Below are 18,170 nucleotides of genomic sequence, written 5' to 3' on the forward strand. Positions count from 1 at the left end.
AAAACCCAATACAACTGAATTTGGCTTCATTTTCCTACCTTTCTGCAGTAGCAAATCTTACTTTCTGAAAGAGATCGCTGAAGAGGGGCCGATTCCCCACCCACCATTAGATACGCGCTCCTCACGGCAAATACCCCGGGGTCCTGCAGCACTCCCCACTACACCAGCAGCGACAACGCAGTCACCCCGATTCTGCCGCTCCTCCCACCCCTCAGCGAGCATCATTTCGGATCCTGGTTGGAAGTACACCTTTTTGAAACCGCGCGTCGAACACGGAGCGGGGGTCACCTCCACTTTCACTTTTGAAGTGGGGAAAAGCCCAGAATAGAGAAGGAGCTATGTACTGGAAATGCAAATTTTACAACAGGAACCAAAAGCAATAAGGAGGAAGATAAGCAGCACATAGAAGAATATTTCCTAGCTATGGAAAATCCATCACAGACAGACTGGTTTTAGTTTGACTTATTAGCAGATACCAAATATACATTTACCATATATATTTTATAACACAAAGTCCAGCATTGTATCCATCTTTTGAAAGTAAAAATTATCAGGACCCCCTTTAACCTAGCCAACTAGATACTATGTTATCTACTGCGATCAAATCTATGCAGATTTCCAAACCTGACTCTTACTATTGCAAGTTACATCAAACAGTATACTACAAACAAGCACCTCAGCTTTTTATCTAGCAAAAACAACATCTACCTTTGATGTAACTCAGTTTTTACCAAGTTTCCAGTGCAATGCCCTATACAAATTCTTAGTTATGGGAACAAAAAGCCCTACAGGAGATAGCCTTTTCCCCCAGTTATTTAAAAGATATATTGCCTTATCTGAAAATTCAAGGCAGCTCACAGCATGATTAAAATACACTACAGTTCTAATTAAAGCAACCTCATACAAACAAAAAAAGAAGCAGTGAATGCAGCCTGAAAATCCTGATGGAGCAAAGAAGTACTTCGCGCATGTTTCTAAAAGTCAACAAGGATGAGCATTTCTCAGCTTCACCAGAATCCATGCTCTACAATTTAAGGCTGATACAGAAAATAACATGTCAATATTTTGTTTCACACAAGAGAAGTTTTAGGTCAATAAAGTACAGTGATTTCAGAAGTAGTTTTATACAGCTCAGCTGTTCTCAAGACATCATGTTGGGTTCTGCACTGAAAGAAATGGTTAGCTGTTTTCCTTCTGTTCCTGTAAGCCAAACCAGTTCACTAGCATACAGCCTCCACACTTGAAAGATTCCATCAAGTACTTGTCAATTCCTCCTAAGAGTTGCAAACATAATCCTCTCAAGTCTCATGAGCATACAGGTCAACCTAGAAATGGTGGAAAACATGACATGCACATAGAGAACTGAATTAGATCTTTAGCCCCAATCAGGAGCAAGGAGGATTCTGAAGACACCCCTGGCATATTTTTGTTATTACAGATGCTTCACAAAACAGACTGATCCACAGACAACTAGAAGGGGCCAACTACTACCCAGCTAGTATTATATAGTGTCTCATGACCAGCTGATGAGAGTAAAATTACTTGTTGATGTTGTGCAAAGGCAATAAAGCTTTCAGTTGCAACAGCCAAGGTGTAAATTGGGTATCTTGTGGATAGAAAGATCTGTCAATGTCAGAGATCATCTTATCTCATCACAGAAGAGGAGGCTGCTTTTCAAACTGGGGAGCTTGGAAGTGCGGGAGGGGAGTGGGGTTGTACCTGGCTCCCAGGCAGCAGCTTCCAAGTGGCAGCACACAAGCCTGGGCTCCAAGTTAGGTGCCAATCAGCAGCAAGCCAACTGAGTGGGGGGCCAGGACCACAGATGGACCAGGAAACCCAAGGCTTCACTGGAGAGCTGCTCCCGGAAGATTTAAGGAGCTGCCTCATGGAAACAGGCCACTCAATCTGCACAGGCTCCCCCCACCCCCGGTTTGTCACTGTGCAATGGGAGATATTAGTGTATTGTATGCTCTTGTCACAGCTTTTCATAGGCACTTTGGGCATTGGACTTAATCCAATTTTGGGGAGATGCAGAACTTGCATGCCTCCTCCCCCCTTGGTATGGAGACCTCCTTAAAGGGTCTTGGAGGTTAGGCCATCTAGCAGCACACCCAGCTCAGGGACTGTTGCCTGGTTCTAGCCCTCAGGTAGAAAGAGAACCACGCAATGTATCAGTACCTGAGAGGAAGCTCAGGCCTTACCAGCCCAGATGGTTTAATTAAAGCAGGTGGTTGGTAGGGGGAGGGGTCGCCTGTTGCTGGATCTAGGCCCGTGGTGGCGAACCTTTGGCACTCCAGATGTTATGGACTACAATTCCCATCAGCCCCTGCCAGCATGGCCAATTGGCAATGCTGGCAGGGGCTGATGGGAATTGTAGTCCATAACATCTGGAGTGCCAAAGGTTCACCACTACTGATCTAGGCTCTGTGCCATACCAAATACTCATATGGCTGCACTCAATAAAACCTCTAGCTTGTTTTCCCCAAGCAAGGTGTCTGTGGTCTATCCACCCTGCACCCTTCCTCCCTCAATCCACTTACATCTGTTCTTTCTCTCTTCTCTGTAATGTGGTGCAATGCGTGAGATGCCTGGCAGTCTGGTAGCTAAGCCTAAACCTACAAAATCATATCACTATACTTCATGTTCTGTGGTTTTTACATGACATCTGTGCCCATGGATTTGACAAGAACTAAAAGAAAGAATTTGCAAGTTCTCCTCTTACCTCCCCACCAGCCAGTCTGTCTGCCTTTCTACAACATCCCAACATGCTACAAAGCACTCGCTCCCCATTGTCTGCAGAATCATCCTCATGACAAAGAAATACTCTATATTTTGAGGGAGGTACAAGACAGGAAAACTTCTTTGCACAATATTTCCAATAGTCTGTTTATTTACTTCATTTATACTCTACCTTCCTCCCCAATAAAGCAGGTTACATTGTTCACTGCTCCTCCACTTTATCCTTACAACAGCCAGGTGGGGTAGGTTAGGCTGAAAGCATATGACTGGCTCAAGGTCACTACAAAGAATGTAACCACTGACCTTCCAATACACTGAACAGAACTTTACTATAAACACACAGAAGATAAAATTTAAATGTTAGCAAACATTAACGTCTAGACTAATATATTTCGCTGTAAGTTCATTTAAAGCTCTGGGTAGCTAATTAAGTTGCATATTGAGAATTTTGAAATGGTAAGGGAAGGAAAACTTGCCCAACTATTTACTAATTAACAAATGATTGTAATATGGTCAATTACCAGAGTTGACAAAGTTTTTTTTCTTCCCACTGTGAATGTGAAATTAAATTCCTCATCAGGCTCAATACTTGGCATGACATTATTGCATTAACACTCTGGTTAATATTTGTTCCATTTATACCATTTATTTAAAAATACATTTGTGTAATTTTAACAATTAAAGAATAGCCAGAAATGTATGCCATGTTACTACTTGCAAGAAATTAGTTTGCAAGGAACTCTAGAGCTATTAGATGAGTGTATTAACACAATAATGGAAGTCAGGGACAGGAACAAATTACCCCTAATAGCACTTTGCCCATATATACAACGTAGCATCTTCAAATGCAGCTCCAACATTAATACAATTCCCCTTCCAGGTTGATGACAATTACCCATACTCAATATCCAGGGTAATGTGAAATCACGGAAGCTGCAAGAGGTTGATTTGAGGTAGAAGCATAAATAGTACCAACACATAATTGGAAGTTCAGGCACATGTCTGTGACGAATGTGGGAACATTATAGTCATAACTATAGACAAAACTTTTCCTAGTTAACTCAAGGTAGGTTATGCACCAACAAAATGTTCATACTCTTTACCTAAAGCAAAAAATGACTAGTTTAGCCTGCACCTTAACTTTCCACTTCCCTGCATGAAAGACAGCACACATTTCAAGTAGTACTAACATGACCAGGAGGTTCTATGACTTTTGTGCAGAGAGGTACCTCAAAGTGTCTCTTATCTTTACAATTGCTAGGGCTGCTGTGTGTATACTTGGACTGCTGCCATTAGTCTAGCCTCAAAGCAAAGGGATGCCATATGGGTAGGTTCTGCTTCTCCTTGGGAGTGGCACAGCCTAGCAGAACAGAACATCTGCGTCGCTCACCGTCAGGGAACTGCAGCTCCTGTTTTCCTTAAGGCAGCCACAGTACTACTTGGTGAACCAGCTGTGGCCCTTCCTTGAACCATGCTAGATTACTTTATTAGGATTTAAGATTACTTTATTAGGATCATGAGAAGACAAGACTTACTGGAAAAGACAATAATGCTAGGAAATTTGAAGGCAGTAGGAAGAGACAAAGATCCAACATAAGATGGATTAACTCAATAAAGAAGGCAAAATTCTAAACCATAATGTTTACATTTTACTGAAATTTCATGTCAGATCCAATATTTGAAAATTCAATGTCGTATCTCATTACAATTATGCCTAAATAAAGCAGACAGAAACATGCCATAGACTTTTAAACCTCAGTGGAACACAATTTGCTGTTTATGAGCCACTGGAGGCTGATCGAATCCTTTGCTGTATTTTTACCTCTGGCATGATAATCCCTTGCTGCCTATTCCCTTCTCTTATCAGCAGCATTTCACAGCATCAGTGATGGTCATGGGAAGACTGTGTATGTATAATTCACAGGAAGGGCTAGAGAAGCCCCATTAACCTATCTTGTCCTCTGCTATTTCCATACAGTTGTAGTACAAAATAAGCCAAGATGTTTGGAGGGTCTCTTGTTTGAATGTCTGGAGAAGTGGGGGATAGTTTATGCCATCTAATTTTAGAATAGATACTGCTGCCTGAATTAACTTGCATGAATAATCTGAAACAGGAATCAGGATTACTACAATTACGCTTAAGAAGAAGAGTTGAATTTATATCCCCCTTTCTCTCCTGTAGGAGATTCAGGCTTCCTTTCCCTTCCCCCCTCACAACAAACACCCTGTGAGATAGGTGGGGCTGAGAGAGCTCAGAAGAACTGTGACTAGCCCAAGGTCACCCAGCTGGCATGTGTTGGAGTGCACAGGCTAATCTGAATTCCCCAGATAAGCCTCCACAGCTCAAGCAACAGAACAGGGAATCAAACCCGGTTCCTCCAGATTAGAATGCACCTGCTCTTAACCACCACGCCAAGCCTTTGCTTAACAAATACTTATGATTTCGTTAGACAATATGTGGCCAAAACACACCCTGGAAGCAACAGTTGCAAGGGTGTGGAATAACTGAAATTATGACCTTTCCATTGAAAGTGATAGAAATTTTTCCCCTCTAAATGAGGACCATATAACTCAAGGATGGCCCAGGCTAGCCAATTCTCATCAGATCACAGAAACTAAGCAGCGTCAACCCTAGCTAGTACTTGGATGGGAGTCCAGTGTTGCTAAGCGGAGGCAGGCAGTAGCAAATCGCCTATGTTTCTCTCTTGCTTTAAAATCCTTGTGGGATTGCCATACATTGGGTGTGAGTTGACAACACTTTACATATACATTTAGTCCATGGAAGCTCAAAGAACCCAGAGAGGGAGAAGACAAGAGAGAAAGACATCTTCCAGGAAATGAAGCTTGGTTTTGCACTCTCAAACCCAAGCAGGAACAAAGCTAAGAATGTTCGTTGGTGCTAAACTTCCTCCTAGGAGGAAGAGCCCTTCACCAGCTACTCCTCTTCACCCGCTGGCCCTCTCTTTCTCTTCTTTGCCCCCCTCCTCCAAAGAGGCAAAGTGCTCCTTCCTGCCTGGGCTCCACACTGCTTTGCCAGTCCAACGTGGCGCAGGCAGAGGAGGTGCCTGAAGCCTAGGCAGATGTCAGAGCTTCAACCCGGAATGTTCTGTGGTTAAATGTGAGGAGCACCTCAGGTGGCACTAAAAACAGCTCCGCCTGGAGGTATTCTCATCCTGTCAATATTTATGTTGCTGTCTCTCAGGTGCAGCCTCCTTCCAGCCAGGTTTTATTTTGGGGTGATGGCAGGAAGCAGAGGCTGGCCAGGCGGAACAGTCAGCTCCCCTTGGTCACAGCAAGGACCAGGAAGGCAAAGCTGGCCTGACAGGCTGGGGGGTGGGTGTGTGGGTGTCTCATTTCACCCACAGGCACAAATGCCCAGTCTTTGCCTCACTCATAAAGGTGAGGCCGGGCACTGGCAGCTGACCAGGGGCTGTTTGGCCAGGTCTGGAGGGGTGGAGAATTAACATGAGGGTAACTCTAGCTGCCTTCCTGACCTGCCGGGGGGGAAAGTGGCAGGTGGCCAAATGTGAGTGGCTCCTGGGGAGAGAGCACCCCATCCCCGCCCCCGAACCATCTCTGGAGGTTCAAGATCCATGCAAAAACACCCCCACCCAAAAAAATTGTTGACAGTTGACTTCTGCTTCTTCACCCATCCAGTCTATCTTGCTTCTGTTTCAATTATCATGAACATTTTTAACCTAGTATTATTTTCTTATTTCTTGTAATAGTTTTACAGGTTCTATTAAATCATTGCACTATTGTAGAAATGTGGATTTTTAATGTTAGCTATTGCTACTGCTACTGGGCTTTTTAGTGATTGCTGAACATCCTTAAAGTAGTTTTCATTATACTTTGTTATTTTATTGGAAGTCTACTTTCATACACAAGCTGCAGTGTTGAGGGAAATTTCAAAAAGTATATTTGCCTAAGCACATATTTAGCTTTATTTATTTAAGACCCATCAAGAGATGAATCTCAGTCCTAAAAGAATGGAGGGCAAAGAACACAAAGATAAAATACAACATAAAGATTTGAAGAGCAAAAAAAAAAAAAAAGTCAGACTACAAAGGGCACTGAATGCTCTATAACCCAAAATCCAGCCTGCTGTGGAAGTCATCAGCCATAGGAAAAATTTACTCTAGCAAAAAAATAGACACCTAAAGATTAACACAATCCTAGAGCATGCGCTTTCAGAATCAAGAGCCTTCTTCATCAGATTCTCAAAAAGTAGACTGAAAGGTTAATGGTGACTGTGACAGCCCAGCTTTTAAACAGCTAAATCAGAACATTCAGTCTTGTGGCACCTTAAAAACTCAGTAGCTTATTATGGCATAAACTTCCACTGGTGAGAGCCCCATACCATCAGATGCAGAGAAACGCCTATCTTGATTAAGCCATAAATGAAAGAATCAAACTTACTGATAAATTCCAGTTCTGCAATGTCATGCTGGAACCTGCTAAATTATCACAGCCCGTGCTCATGCAGTAGTATCTCCCTTTTAACCAAAATCTGTTTATATGTACCCTGATGACAATATTAACATCTAATTGGGGCAAAAGGAGGCAATAAAACCGACTGAATGTTAATGCTTCTGAATTAGCATTATAATCTTTAGATGATTATATTAGTGCATTTCACAGATGACGTTCCTGCTGATCTGTGTTGGTTTTAATCAGAAGTAGGGATTCTTGTATATCATTAATCTATACTAATTTATTGTTTCACCTTCACCTCTTAAAAATGGAGCAGGTTGGCTGAATAAAGTTGAGTTTTTGTAAAGGGAGGGCAGGAGGGACCCCTCAAATTCTACTTCTGTTCAGAGTTAAAAAGAAATAACAGTTATAAACTCAGAAATACCACACATATTTTTATACAGCATTTTACACCTAAGTCTTATTTCTTCATAAATACACGTCTTGGTCACTTTACTATATATGAACAAGCAATATGTCTTCATCACTACAATACTGGGTAATAATTGCAGCAGAACATTACATGTCCAAAGATTTTCTCATGTAAGCAAATCTGTTATTTTTGTTGGCAAATTCTGATGAAGCTTATGAAATAATATATAGCTAGCTTTCTGTTTGTTTGCCTATTACCTATATATAGTAGATATAAGGCTGATATTTGCTACTTGTCTATATACAGGGGATACGATTGTGACTGATCCCGTTTTTTGCTAATATAATGTGGACTTTGTTGTGTTGCCTATACTTTTTGAAAGCATATTTTACATATGAAAACAATTTTGGTTGTGTAAAACAACATATTCATGCTGATGCGAGCATCAGTACTGATGTACATTTATTTTTGTGATCTAATACATATTTAACCTCAACCGAGGTTTTTGTTATTATTCTCATTTTTAATGATATAAGCAAAGGGGACTGTTTCATCTAAACATGAGAGACTTCACAACATTTGATATCACAAGCCAACTTCAGTAATCTTATTCTGTAGTTCTCTCTCATAGGTAGACTTCCAGTGCCCGAATGGCTTCAACAAGAAAAACATATTCAAGGAAGAATCAAATATTGCCAAGGATCAAAATGTACTGATATTAATTCAGTTGAGTAATGTCAGCCTCAGTTGCTTCTTAGAATGAAAGCCAGGATTTCAAGCTGAAAAGCAAAGTATCTGCTAGCTACGGAGCTGAATGGAAAGAAAAGGCAAAGGGGTCAAGTCCCTCATGAAAACAAGTCAATACAACAGATATGTGTTGTGAAAATAGAGAAAAAGAGGTGTAATGATGAACCTGACCTGCTTTGCAAAACAGTCAGTGGTGCACGGCCTTATGAAGAACTAAGTACTACTGGTGTTGAGGGAATTACAGAGGTTGTTCTTGGGGTGACAGGCATTCAACTATTTAATTGGCGAAATCAATCAATTAAAACTTCAGTAATAAAGACTCCCCTCTCTCCCACATCAATTAATTTGGGGGACTGAGGACAAGTATAAGGTCCCATCACCAAGTGCAACACACATGCATTTGGAGCCTTTCTCCGTTGAAGCAGCAAGCTTGAAAGAAAGGATACATTTTTCTCCATGACAGTCATTTGAAAAGCCTATTCGGTAAAGCTTTACTGGTATTTGGCAAAGTTTCCCTACTTTAAGGTGATTTTTATTTGCTACATAGGATCTGGTGCATGGTTAACTGAACTATGAATTAGCCTGTTGAATTAAAGGGCAAGCGAGGCCATTTCTGCACAGCACAAATAAAACGTTTTGAAGACGTTAAAAGAAGTGTTTTGGGAAGGAACTTCACACAGATGTCCTCAGGACATTTTACTTCTGCTTAACCCTTTCTTTTAGAAAACGTGAAACTAGCGATCTTTTCTTCCCTCAAAACAGGTTGAAGATGTCTCCTAAAATAAACATTTTATTTCTCTGGCCCGATTTTAAAGGTCTTACTTTCATTTTCACCACATCACGCGCCCACCATTATCTCCTGCTTGTGATTCTCTGTGCCACCCACCATTTGGTGAAGGTTTCCTCAGAGGTTTCCTCTACTTGCAGTACATGAATAAAGTTAGTTTTGACTGCCGGTTTGGCACATGTCAATTTTCCTTTTATTTTTTGTTTTGAGGGAGGTGTCTTTAAAGCTCAACGACTTGAAATATGTACAGACTGCAGATTCTCATATCATGTCTTCATAGCTTTGAAGACACCTCCCTCAAAAAAGGAGGGGGAACGACATATGTGCCAGATCAGCAATCAATACTAACTTTATTCGTGTACTTTTTACATGGAAATGGAGGGTGGATGAGCTGCAATAGAGGAAACCTCTGAGGGAAACCTTCACCATATGGCAAGTGGCTCAAATCACAAGTCGGAGAAAATGGCAACTGTGAGTTGTTGCGAAAATGGAAGTGATAGCTAGTAGATGGAAGGCGGGAAAAAGAACTGCTTTCCCTGGCAATACTTTTTTTGTCCACACTATGCAGAAAAACAACAACCCCAAAATGGTTCTTTTTAAAACAAAGTTGTTTTATTTGTGCTGTGCAGAAATGGCCAGAGCCAACCATTTTTGACACACTTCCCTTTGGACAAAAAGGCCCATCACTTAAAGCCAAAAAAACCCCAAGCAAAGTCACATTAAAGACAGTTTTTCAGTCCTGAAACCCATATGCGCTGTTATTGTGAATCATGAACTTAATTTGGGGAACTACTCAGATGGCAAAAGGAGCTTGGGACCTGGAGTAACTGAAACACCAGGTTAATAAGGTATATGAACATATCCATAAAAAAACCCAACAGCATTCAGACACGTTACATCTAAACTCAAATCCTAGCTTAGTCTCATTCAATGGGTAGCTGTGATCCCATCAGTACACTACAACATCAGGGTTTCATCAGGATAATGGGACTAGTAGTGACTTACTTGATAAGGTTTGTATATTCCTCAACTTCAGTTACTAAACATAACTATGGTAACCATACTTTTATCCCCTCTGCACTTACAACTCACAGATTCTATTAATGGAATTCTATTTTTTCTATTCCACATCTGTGAAACATAAGCTAGTTTTCTTCATATCAAGGCTGCTGTGACATAAAAACAAACAATGAGGAGTCTGATGTTCCATTCAAAATGTTTATGAGAGCAATAAGTGGGCCAGTACTTAACAGCCTTATATATGTGGAAACTATTATTCACCACCCACCTTCATCTTTCGGCATCCTGTCTGAGAAATGTGTTCTTTCATGATCTGCCTTCAATTTACCACCTGACGTTTCCAGAAGTATACACCACCTCACAGAAAAACCTACTAATGCATTGTGCACAGGAAACAAAGGAAACCTGTAAGTTAAACCCCAGCTCCCTGCAGTTGGGGGCAGTCTACCTCAGCAGAAATTTCTATGGAAAACTACAACAGAAGATTAATCAACTCTTATCACAGTATCTGTCTTATACAATTCACTGGTTCACAAAACTAATAATAATAAATGCTTAACGTTTTAATTAATTTGTGTTTAACAGATACACCAATACAATATGCTCAGCCCAAATTGTAATCAAATTATTGAAAAAGGTGACAAATATTTGTGATATTATTGCAAGTTATGTATATTTTTGATGCAGTATGTTTTAAGATTTCCTATACTTATAGTCAGCTTTTTAATTACGGGAATTCATTAACATAACTTCTATATACTTCCTCTAAGGCGATACTATAATATTTATTACCACTAATTGCTTAATCAGGACTGGGACCAAACTGGATTCAAATTCCCGTCAACGAAATTCACTTGCATTTATATTTAGGCTCAAGATATAGAACAGTTTCAGATATGTGTGTGGGTAAAGTGCTGTCAAGTCACAGCTGACTTATGGCACCCTCACAGGGTTTTCAAGCCAAGATACATTCAGAGGTAGCCTGCCATTGCCTACCTCTGGTGGTGACTCTTGGAGGTCTCCCATCCAAATACTAACCAGGGCTTAGCTACTGAGATCTGATGAGATCCAGCCAGGTGAGAACACTTCAAATAGCAAAGGTAATTGAATGGATATCAATTCTTAAAGGTAAGAAATTCTTTTTTTCCAACTCACTCATTTTCCAAGTAGCTTCTGGGGTCACCACCCTATGAAATATCCCCATGTAATATTTACACCATATCCATTTGCAAAATGTTTACAGTTACCAGATAGATTCACCTAGCCCTTCTGAGATAGTGGCTGATATATTGCACCAACTACTCTCACACATCTCAAACTTGTTGCAGAACTTCTAAAGCATGTACATGTCAGCATTCACACAAAAGCTCACAACAAACAAATAAATCAAAATACTGTAGAGTCATCATATCAGTCATCACTTCAAATGCACTGTACGAGGACTAAAATAAACACAGTACTAATGGGTAAGAAAACACCATTATCATCTTTGACATACACACAGCTTCTTGTTTAAACTGTACTACTACACACACAATGGTGTTATCAGAGCATTAGCAGGCCAATTCAATACCCAACTGAGCATTTAGCATGCCAGAACTGTATGAAAAGCAACTCTGAGTGTGTGAACGATTACATGGAAAAATCTTGCATGGGAGAAATCTACTAGCTATGTGTCAAAGACCAAAGCAATTTAAGTAAGAGCACAACAAACCATCAGAAATAGGAACTAAATAAAAGACTGGCTTGGTCTATCGATGCCCGGCCAAGAATGCTTCAAAAAGTGAGACTATATGGGGTCATTCTTCAATGGTCAGCCATCAATAATATATTGGAGAAGTAGATTCAAGGAAACTATAAGTACTGCAAGAGCCAACTTGTCAATCTGTTCTATACAGGAATTACAATGCCCAACACACAAGCCATCCTGATAAATTCTCACTTTGATCTTAAGGACAGTCAGATGCTACTTCGCATGGCAACTCAATTTCCGTCTGTTTAATTTCTCTTTAAGATAATTTTCAAAGAATTCAAACTAAGTACCACACTGCGAACTTACTGTTTTGTCTTTGACAGAAGGGGCCTATTAAAAGCCATTGAGTAAAATTTAGAACCACCACCAAGCTCTTTTCCTGGGGAACACACACCAGAACTGTTGAGTTCTACTTCAGTTAATTCTGTTTTTAAAGAACAAAGCTAAAAATCAGAAGGCCACAATGTTTTTTATGCCTTTATTTTTCTTCGCTACATTGGCCAAACAGCCAAGAGCTTAATTGGCAGTAGACAGATTCCAGTTTTGCACATCCAGCATGAGACATCTTCAGGATCAACTTTCAAGGGATATTGAGAAGACACAGCAATGAAAGTCATTAATAACTAAAAGCCTTCAAGATTACTGAAAACATGGTTTTGGAATCCTGGATTCAGGGTACAATAGAGAAAAAAAGAAAGGAAAGCCACTTCACACTTGTTTCTATCCCTCATCTCTACATCAATAATATCATTTTATAAAGTCTACTTCATTTGACTCTTTCTGACTCTATGCAAAACTCTCCACAAATGGCCCCACATGATAAAAACCAAACACTAACAAAAGTACAAAATAACTCATAAATGAGTTAAACTACTCATGGAAACTAATGGAAACGTCAGAAGTTACCTAGGTTAAACTGCTCAGCTACTATTAAAAGTTAAAATCTCCCATTTAACTCTCTCAAACTGTCTCTGACAATTTGCATCCTACCCTCCCAATACAAAAGCATTTGGCCAAGAGCAGATTTAACATGGAAACTGCTCTTCTACCTCAGCTCAGGAGATCTGGACACACTGAGGTTAGACTACTACAGTATGGTTTATGCCCTTAAGGCAACCCAGAAACTTCAACCCATGCGAAACACAAGAATTCTCTTTTTAGTGGGATTCAGTGAGAACTTGAACATTATGCTGCTCTTAAAAGCACTGTGTTGGCTGCCTATTTGTTTTCATATTAAATTTGAGGTGTTAATTATTACTATTTATTTTACTCACAAAACCCTTACAAGGGCTGTCAAGGCGGTTAACAATTTAAAACATACTTGATAAAATATATTATAAAACCTTCCAAACATACCCCACTTCCAAACACACCTTATTAAACCCCTCTTCCAAACACACCTTATTAAAACAACTTCCTCTCCCCATAACTCCTTTGAAGCAGGTACATGTTTGTTTCAGATCCTGACCCATAGAAAAGTCCACACATTATCAACAAGAGCCAGGGATTTTTCTGCAGTGCCAGTTCTAAGGAATGGCGTTCCTAATGCTGTTTATTGTGGGCATTCCAACATCACTGTAAAGCAGAATTACATGAAATGCTTTTTGGTAAAGTAGCCTAGCTGATTTTATTAGATGATAATTGATTCTGGGTTTTTGAGGTTGGTTTTGTTTCTGCTGGATATGTGTTTTGCATTTTCTAAGCCTCAAGTCCCTTTGCAGAACGCCAGGTTTGAAATGCTTTACAACAAACAACATTGTAACTTTTGATTTTAAAAAAACCCAACCCTGACCATTGCCAAGTTAAACTACTTTTGAAAGCAAGCCTTTTTTTTAAAGCAAGCCTTTTTTGACGGATGGGTTATCAGGTCAAACTCATTCCTCAGTTGCATCTTTAACAATCATGGAAAAGAATTAAGCGTTACACCCAAAGCATGTAGTCCTATGAATTTTACATAAAGTTATGAAAACACACAAGAATTTAGATCCTTGTGCTACAATCTTCAAACTATTTTACTGCTGCTGCAAGCCTTATTTCTTTCAGTCATTCAATCTCATCTTTGAGGAACAGGATGATAGTCAAGCATCTCTTGAATTATAAGGCATTAACCTGTTTCAAACGGATGCTAAGCTGATATATGCCTTTCAAGTTTTCAGTAGTAGCAATCAGAAAAAATACCTTTCATATTCAGTGTAAAGGGAATTAGCTGAATCAACATATGATCAGCATCAGAGAGCAAAGGAAACAAGGATGAACAAAGAACGGAATAAAGAATAATAGGAATAATTTGCAATGGCTTCATGTTATTTCACCTTAGAGTAGAACAGTCACCTTCTGAGGAAAGGCATGGTTGCAATAAAGAAAGATCCTGAAAAGGGCAACAAGAATTGCAGGCTTGAGGACTGATCCTACAAAGCTTTAAGAACGAAAAGAAAGAGGAATTTTGCAGAAGAAAGGGTTTAAGAGATGCTTCATTTCAAGAAGAGGAATACAGTACTTTTTTTTTTTAACTGCCTAGTCTGGATGACATTTAAAACACAGAATTAGAGAACTGTAAGGAAGACAGTTGGGTAGCCATTACTGCAGAACATCTAAGTCACAGAAAAGGTAGTGAATGCCTTTTATCTGAACACAGCATACCTCCTTAAATATACCAAAGCATTTTCTGTTTCTCTCATTTTTGATATTTAGAACCGCCAGCCCTTGCTGTTATGAACCTGGTTCAAACTAATCCAATTATCTCTAACATTGTGACAGGGTCTTCTAACTCAAAACTACTTCCCCCAAAACAAACTGGCCAGCAATGGCATAAGATGATAATTAGAGGCTCCCAACTTCCATTGCATTGTACCTGTAGTCTAATCCATTTAATGAAGCCAATTCAGCTGCTTTAAAAGAAGCAAAGAACAACATGTACCATAGAGGAAAACAAAACAAAACAATCAAAAGCTTCAGATCAGCATTTCACAAGGGAAAAGCTTCACAAGGGTGTGCCTTAAATCTTGTACCCTGCACACTTAAATCTAGAATTAGAACTAACCAACCTTCACACACAGTAGGAAAGAAGTCAGGCAGCAGCAGCTGCAGGCCTGAACAGTGGAATCTATGTACAACAGGAAAACCAGGAGCTGAAAGGGACAAGAAGCCAAGTCCATTCCTGATAATCCTCGCATGATCTCTCTGAGGTGAATGGAATGATGCTTAGATCCAAACAAGGCAGGAAGGGGTATTGGCCTCTCTACTCATAATACCTCTACAATACACTACCATCTGAACTGAGCCCATTTGAAGCTGCAGGTGGCAATTCACTTCTTCACACAAAAACAAAAAATACCCACATGCACAAAAAAACCAAGACAAGCCTTCAAGCCTTAACCTTCCCCCTGACATGCTAGACATCTATGCTTAGAGAATATCTTTGCATAGCTGAGCAATCTATCATGTGATTCTCCCCTCTGCAGACACTAGCGGAAAAGGTGAGATGTAGGTCTGCCATCTCATTAGCCAGTGTAAGAAACAGAACAGGGCTAACTTCTGTGTTGTGGCATTTAGAATCAGGTTGTACTATGACATTTATAAAATTAATGTAGACACTAGATGTCACATTAGAAATATATTGCTTGTTTTTCCCCCTTCTTTCCAAGCCACCAGATAGAAGACCTGTGCTAGAGGCAAGAATTAAAAAAAAGATCAACCAACCAACTAACTTGCCCTTCTCAGGGTTGGAAAGTCTCTGCTGCATTTCTGTCTGGGGTATTAAGTGGGATGGTAGTAGAGAAAGACAAAGGAGCAAAGATAAGTAGTACTCCCACAAAAACGATCAATGTTGTTTGCTGGGAGCAAAAGAAATGCATACCAATAGTGTCATTCTACTTCAGAAGTGTAGTTCTGATCGAAGGCACAAGTAATGGAAACGTCAGAGGTTACCTAGGTTATGATTATTAGTCAAGGCACGAAAGAAAGTCTAAATCCACATAGTAAGTTAAAGAAAATAATTCATAAAAGCATTCACGCTAAAACAACCTTCTGACTTATACAAGTTAAGCTCTCTAAAGAATCAATTATGAGAGTTTTAAAAGCTTTTTCCCCCACCACAAAAAAGCTTCAGTTTAACAGCTAGCATTATTAAACAATTTGCAGTAGTCTTTGCACTGAAAGTATATTATACCTTGATATTTCTGGATATGCTATCATACAGCTTCTTCACTCCTTTTTCAGCACCTTCAATAAGAGTTCAGAGATGCAAATCCATTGTGCAAAATGGAGCTATGCATACAAAGGCAGAGGAGGAGAGAGAATGATGGTCTCTCTGGAATTACTTATTTTAATCTTATTGGATCAGATCATCTATTTTTTTAAAATTCTGTGTTTCACCTGAATGAAACCTGATTTTAACTCTTTACAGCAAACAGGGGGAGGGGGGAATCAAGTTGAAAGATCTGAACAGATCACCTAAATAAATATGTTCCCGCCCTTCTAACTTACAAGCAACACCCAGTGTTTCACTTTCAATAGTGGGCACTTGAGAGTAGAGCAGGCACACTTGAGCTCCACCAAATCCAGAGGAAATGGAAACAAAACAGTCCAAATCTTCCTGTTTTGAACCAGAGATGGAAACAACGGGAAATGTTCACTTACACGATGGCAAGGTCAGAGGACCCCAGAGATCCAAATGTGCTTCCAGTGTCAACCTTCCACCTTTTCTTCTCACCACTGAAGGGGAAATATTTTTGCAGAACATAACTTTGCACTTCTACGGATAAGTCCTACTGGACCCAAGCAATCTCACTTCTAAATAAACATGCATTGGATCAGGCTGAGCTCGTTTTACTCCAACTTTAAGGGATGGGGGTTGAGCACCAATATGGAACCTTGAATTTATACTATCCCTGCCGTGCTACAGAGGGTAGCTTGCTTGCACTCAGCCCTGTTTTTGAAAAATTTAAGCCAGGAGCAAACAATTCGAACTCCCATTACCTGTCAGCGCATTCCCTCCCAGTCCCCGCCTTTTTTGGTACAGACCAGGGAATGCCTTAAATCACCAGGCAAGAAATCCTGAGCAGCAGAAGCGCTCCACGAGAAGCTACATTGTATAATCCCCCAGCAGAACCCATGCAAAAGAAAAAGGCAGAGTATCAGAAGCAATTAATGCGGGGATAGCGAGCAGACCCGCGCGTTTACTGGTCACAGAGATCTATTATAGCGCTGGGGATAACAAGATGCCCCAACTCACCAACACCTGGGCAACGGACACTAACTTGCAAGCCCAGGGGCTCCGAGGCAGCACCAGCCGGTGCAAGAGAGGTCTCCTGCACACATGCATCCACCCCGCTGTTTTCTTTTCACCCCTTCTTCAGAAGGCCACATAAGTTTAACTTCTGCTACTACCAAGTCAACTTGGTAGCGCCGCTCTCTCTTTGACAGCGCAACCATGCACACACCCAGGCTCCCCCCCCCCCGCCTTCCACACACACACACTAGTGCCAAGCCAAATGCCCCAGAACAACTCTCCCCCTCCCGTCCGCCTCGTCCTTCCAAGAAGACCCATTGAGGCAGCACCCCTTCCCCAGCGCCAGCACTTACCAAAAGGAAAAACAGCAGCATTCTTCCCTCCAAGCACTTAGTCCCGCAGAAACTGCATCCAGCCATAACCCAGCCAGCTCCTGCTCCCGCTTGTGCTGGAAGAGCGAACTGCTGCTGCTGCCACGTCTGGTTAGGCATGCGCAATCCGTGGGGAAAGTCCTGCTAGACCGAAGCGGAGAACTGAGCTCCGAAGGGCATGCTGGGGAGTGTAGTCTCTTCGGTCTGTGCAGGTTATGGGTTGGGGACGACGAGGATTGGAAACAGGTGGCAGAAGACTGAATGTTTCTAGATGTTGATCTGAATTATTCCTTTCCATTGGTGGAGACAAGTTGCGCTATTGCGTCAAACATTGTTCGACTTTATGCTATCATCACGCTATATTTGCAATTGAACTGTCTTGTCTACTCAGGAAAAGCCAGTTGCAAATTGTCGCTATTGGGGTAGTATGAGTCATAGTACACTATCCAGTAGTGCCGGGATGAAATTGAAAAGCTGATGCTTGAGGCGCAGGACGGAGTTACAAGCATGAATTGAATCAGGTAATCACTGACTTGAATCTCAACTGAGGTGAGACCATCCTCTTGTTAATAACCGATATATCTAAGGTTTGGGGGGGAGTAGTTATGATTTATCTACATATTCATACTCCACTTCCCCATTGGGATCTCAGAGAGGCTTACAACGTCCCCCCCCCC

General features: G+C 40.8%; 1 protein-coding gene across 1 annotated transcript in view; it reads right to left on the reverse strand.

Moving 5' to 3' along the window:
* Window positions 1-17,598, reverse strand: part of PDIA5 (protein disulfide isomerase family A member 5) — a 182,042-nt gene extending 164,444 nt beyond the window's left edge. Inside the window, exon 1 of the mRNA XM_048484502.1 lies at window positions 17,476-17,598. Within this exon, the coding sequence (XP_048340459.1) occupies window positions 17,476-17,541 (66 nt within the window). The 5' untranslated portion in view covers window positions 17,542-17,598. The remainder of the gene's footprint in view (window positions 1-17,475) is intronic.
* Window positions 17,599-18,170: the final 572 nt, after the last annotated feature.

The sequence above is a fragment of the Sphaerodactylus townsendi genome, linkage group LG02 (genome assembly GCF_021028975.2).
Source record: "Sphaerodactylus townsendi isolate TG3544 linkage group LG02, MPM_Stown_v2.3, whole genome shotgun sequence".
Lineage (NCBI taxonomy): Eukaryota > Metazoa > Chordata > Lepidosauria > Squamata > Sphaerodactylidae > Sphaerodactylus > Sphaerodactylus townsendi.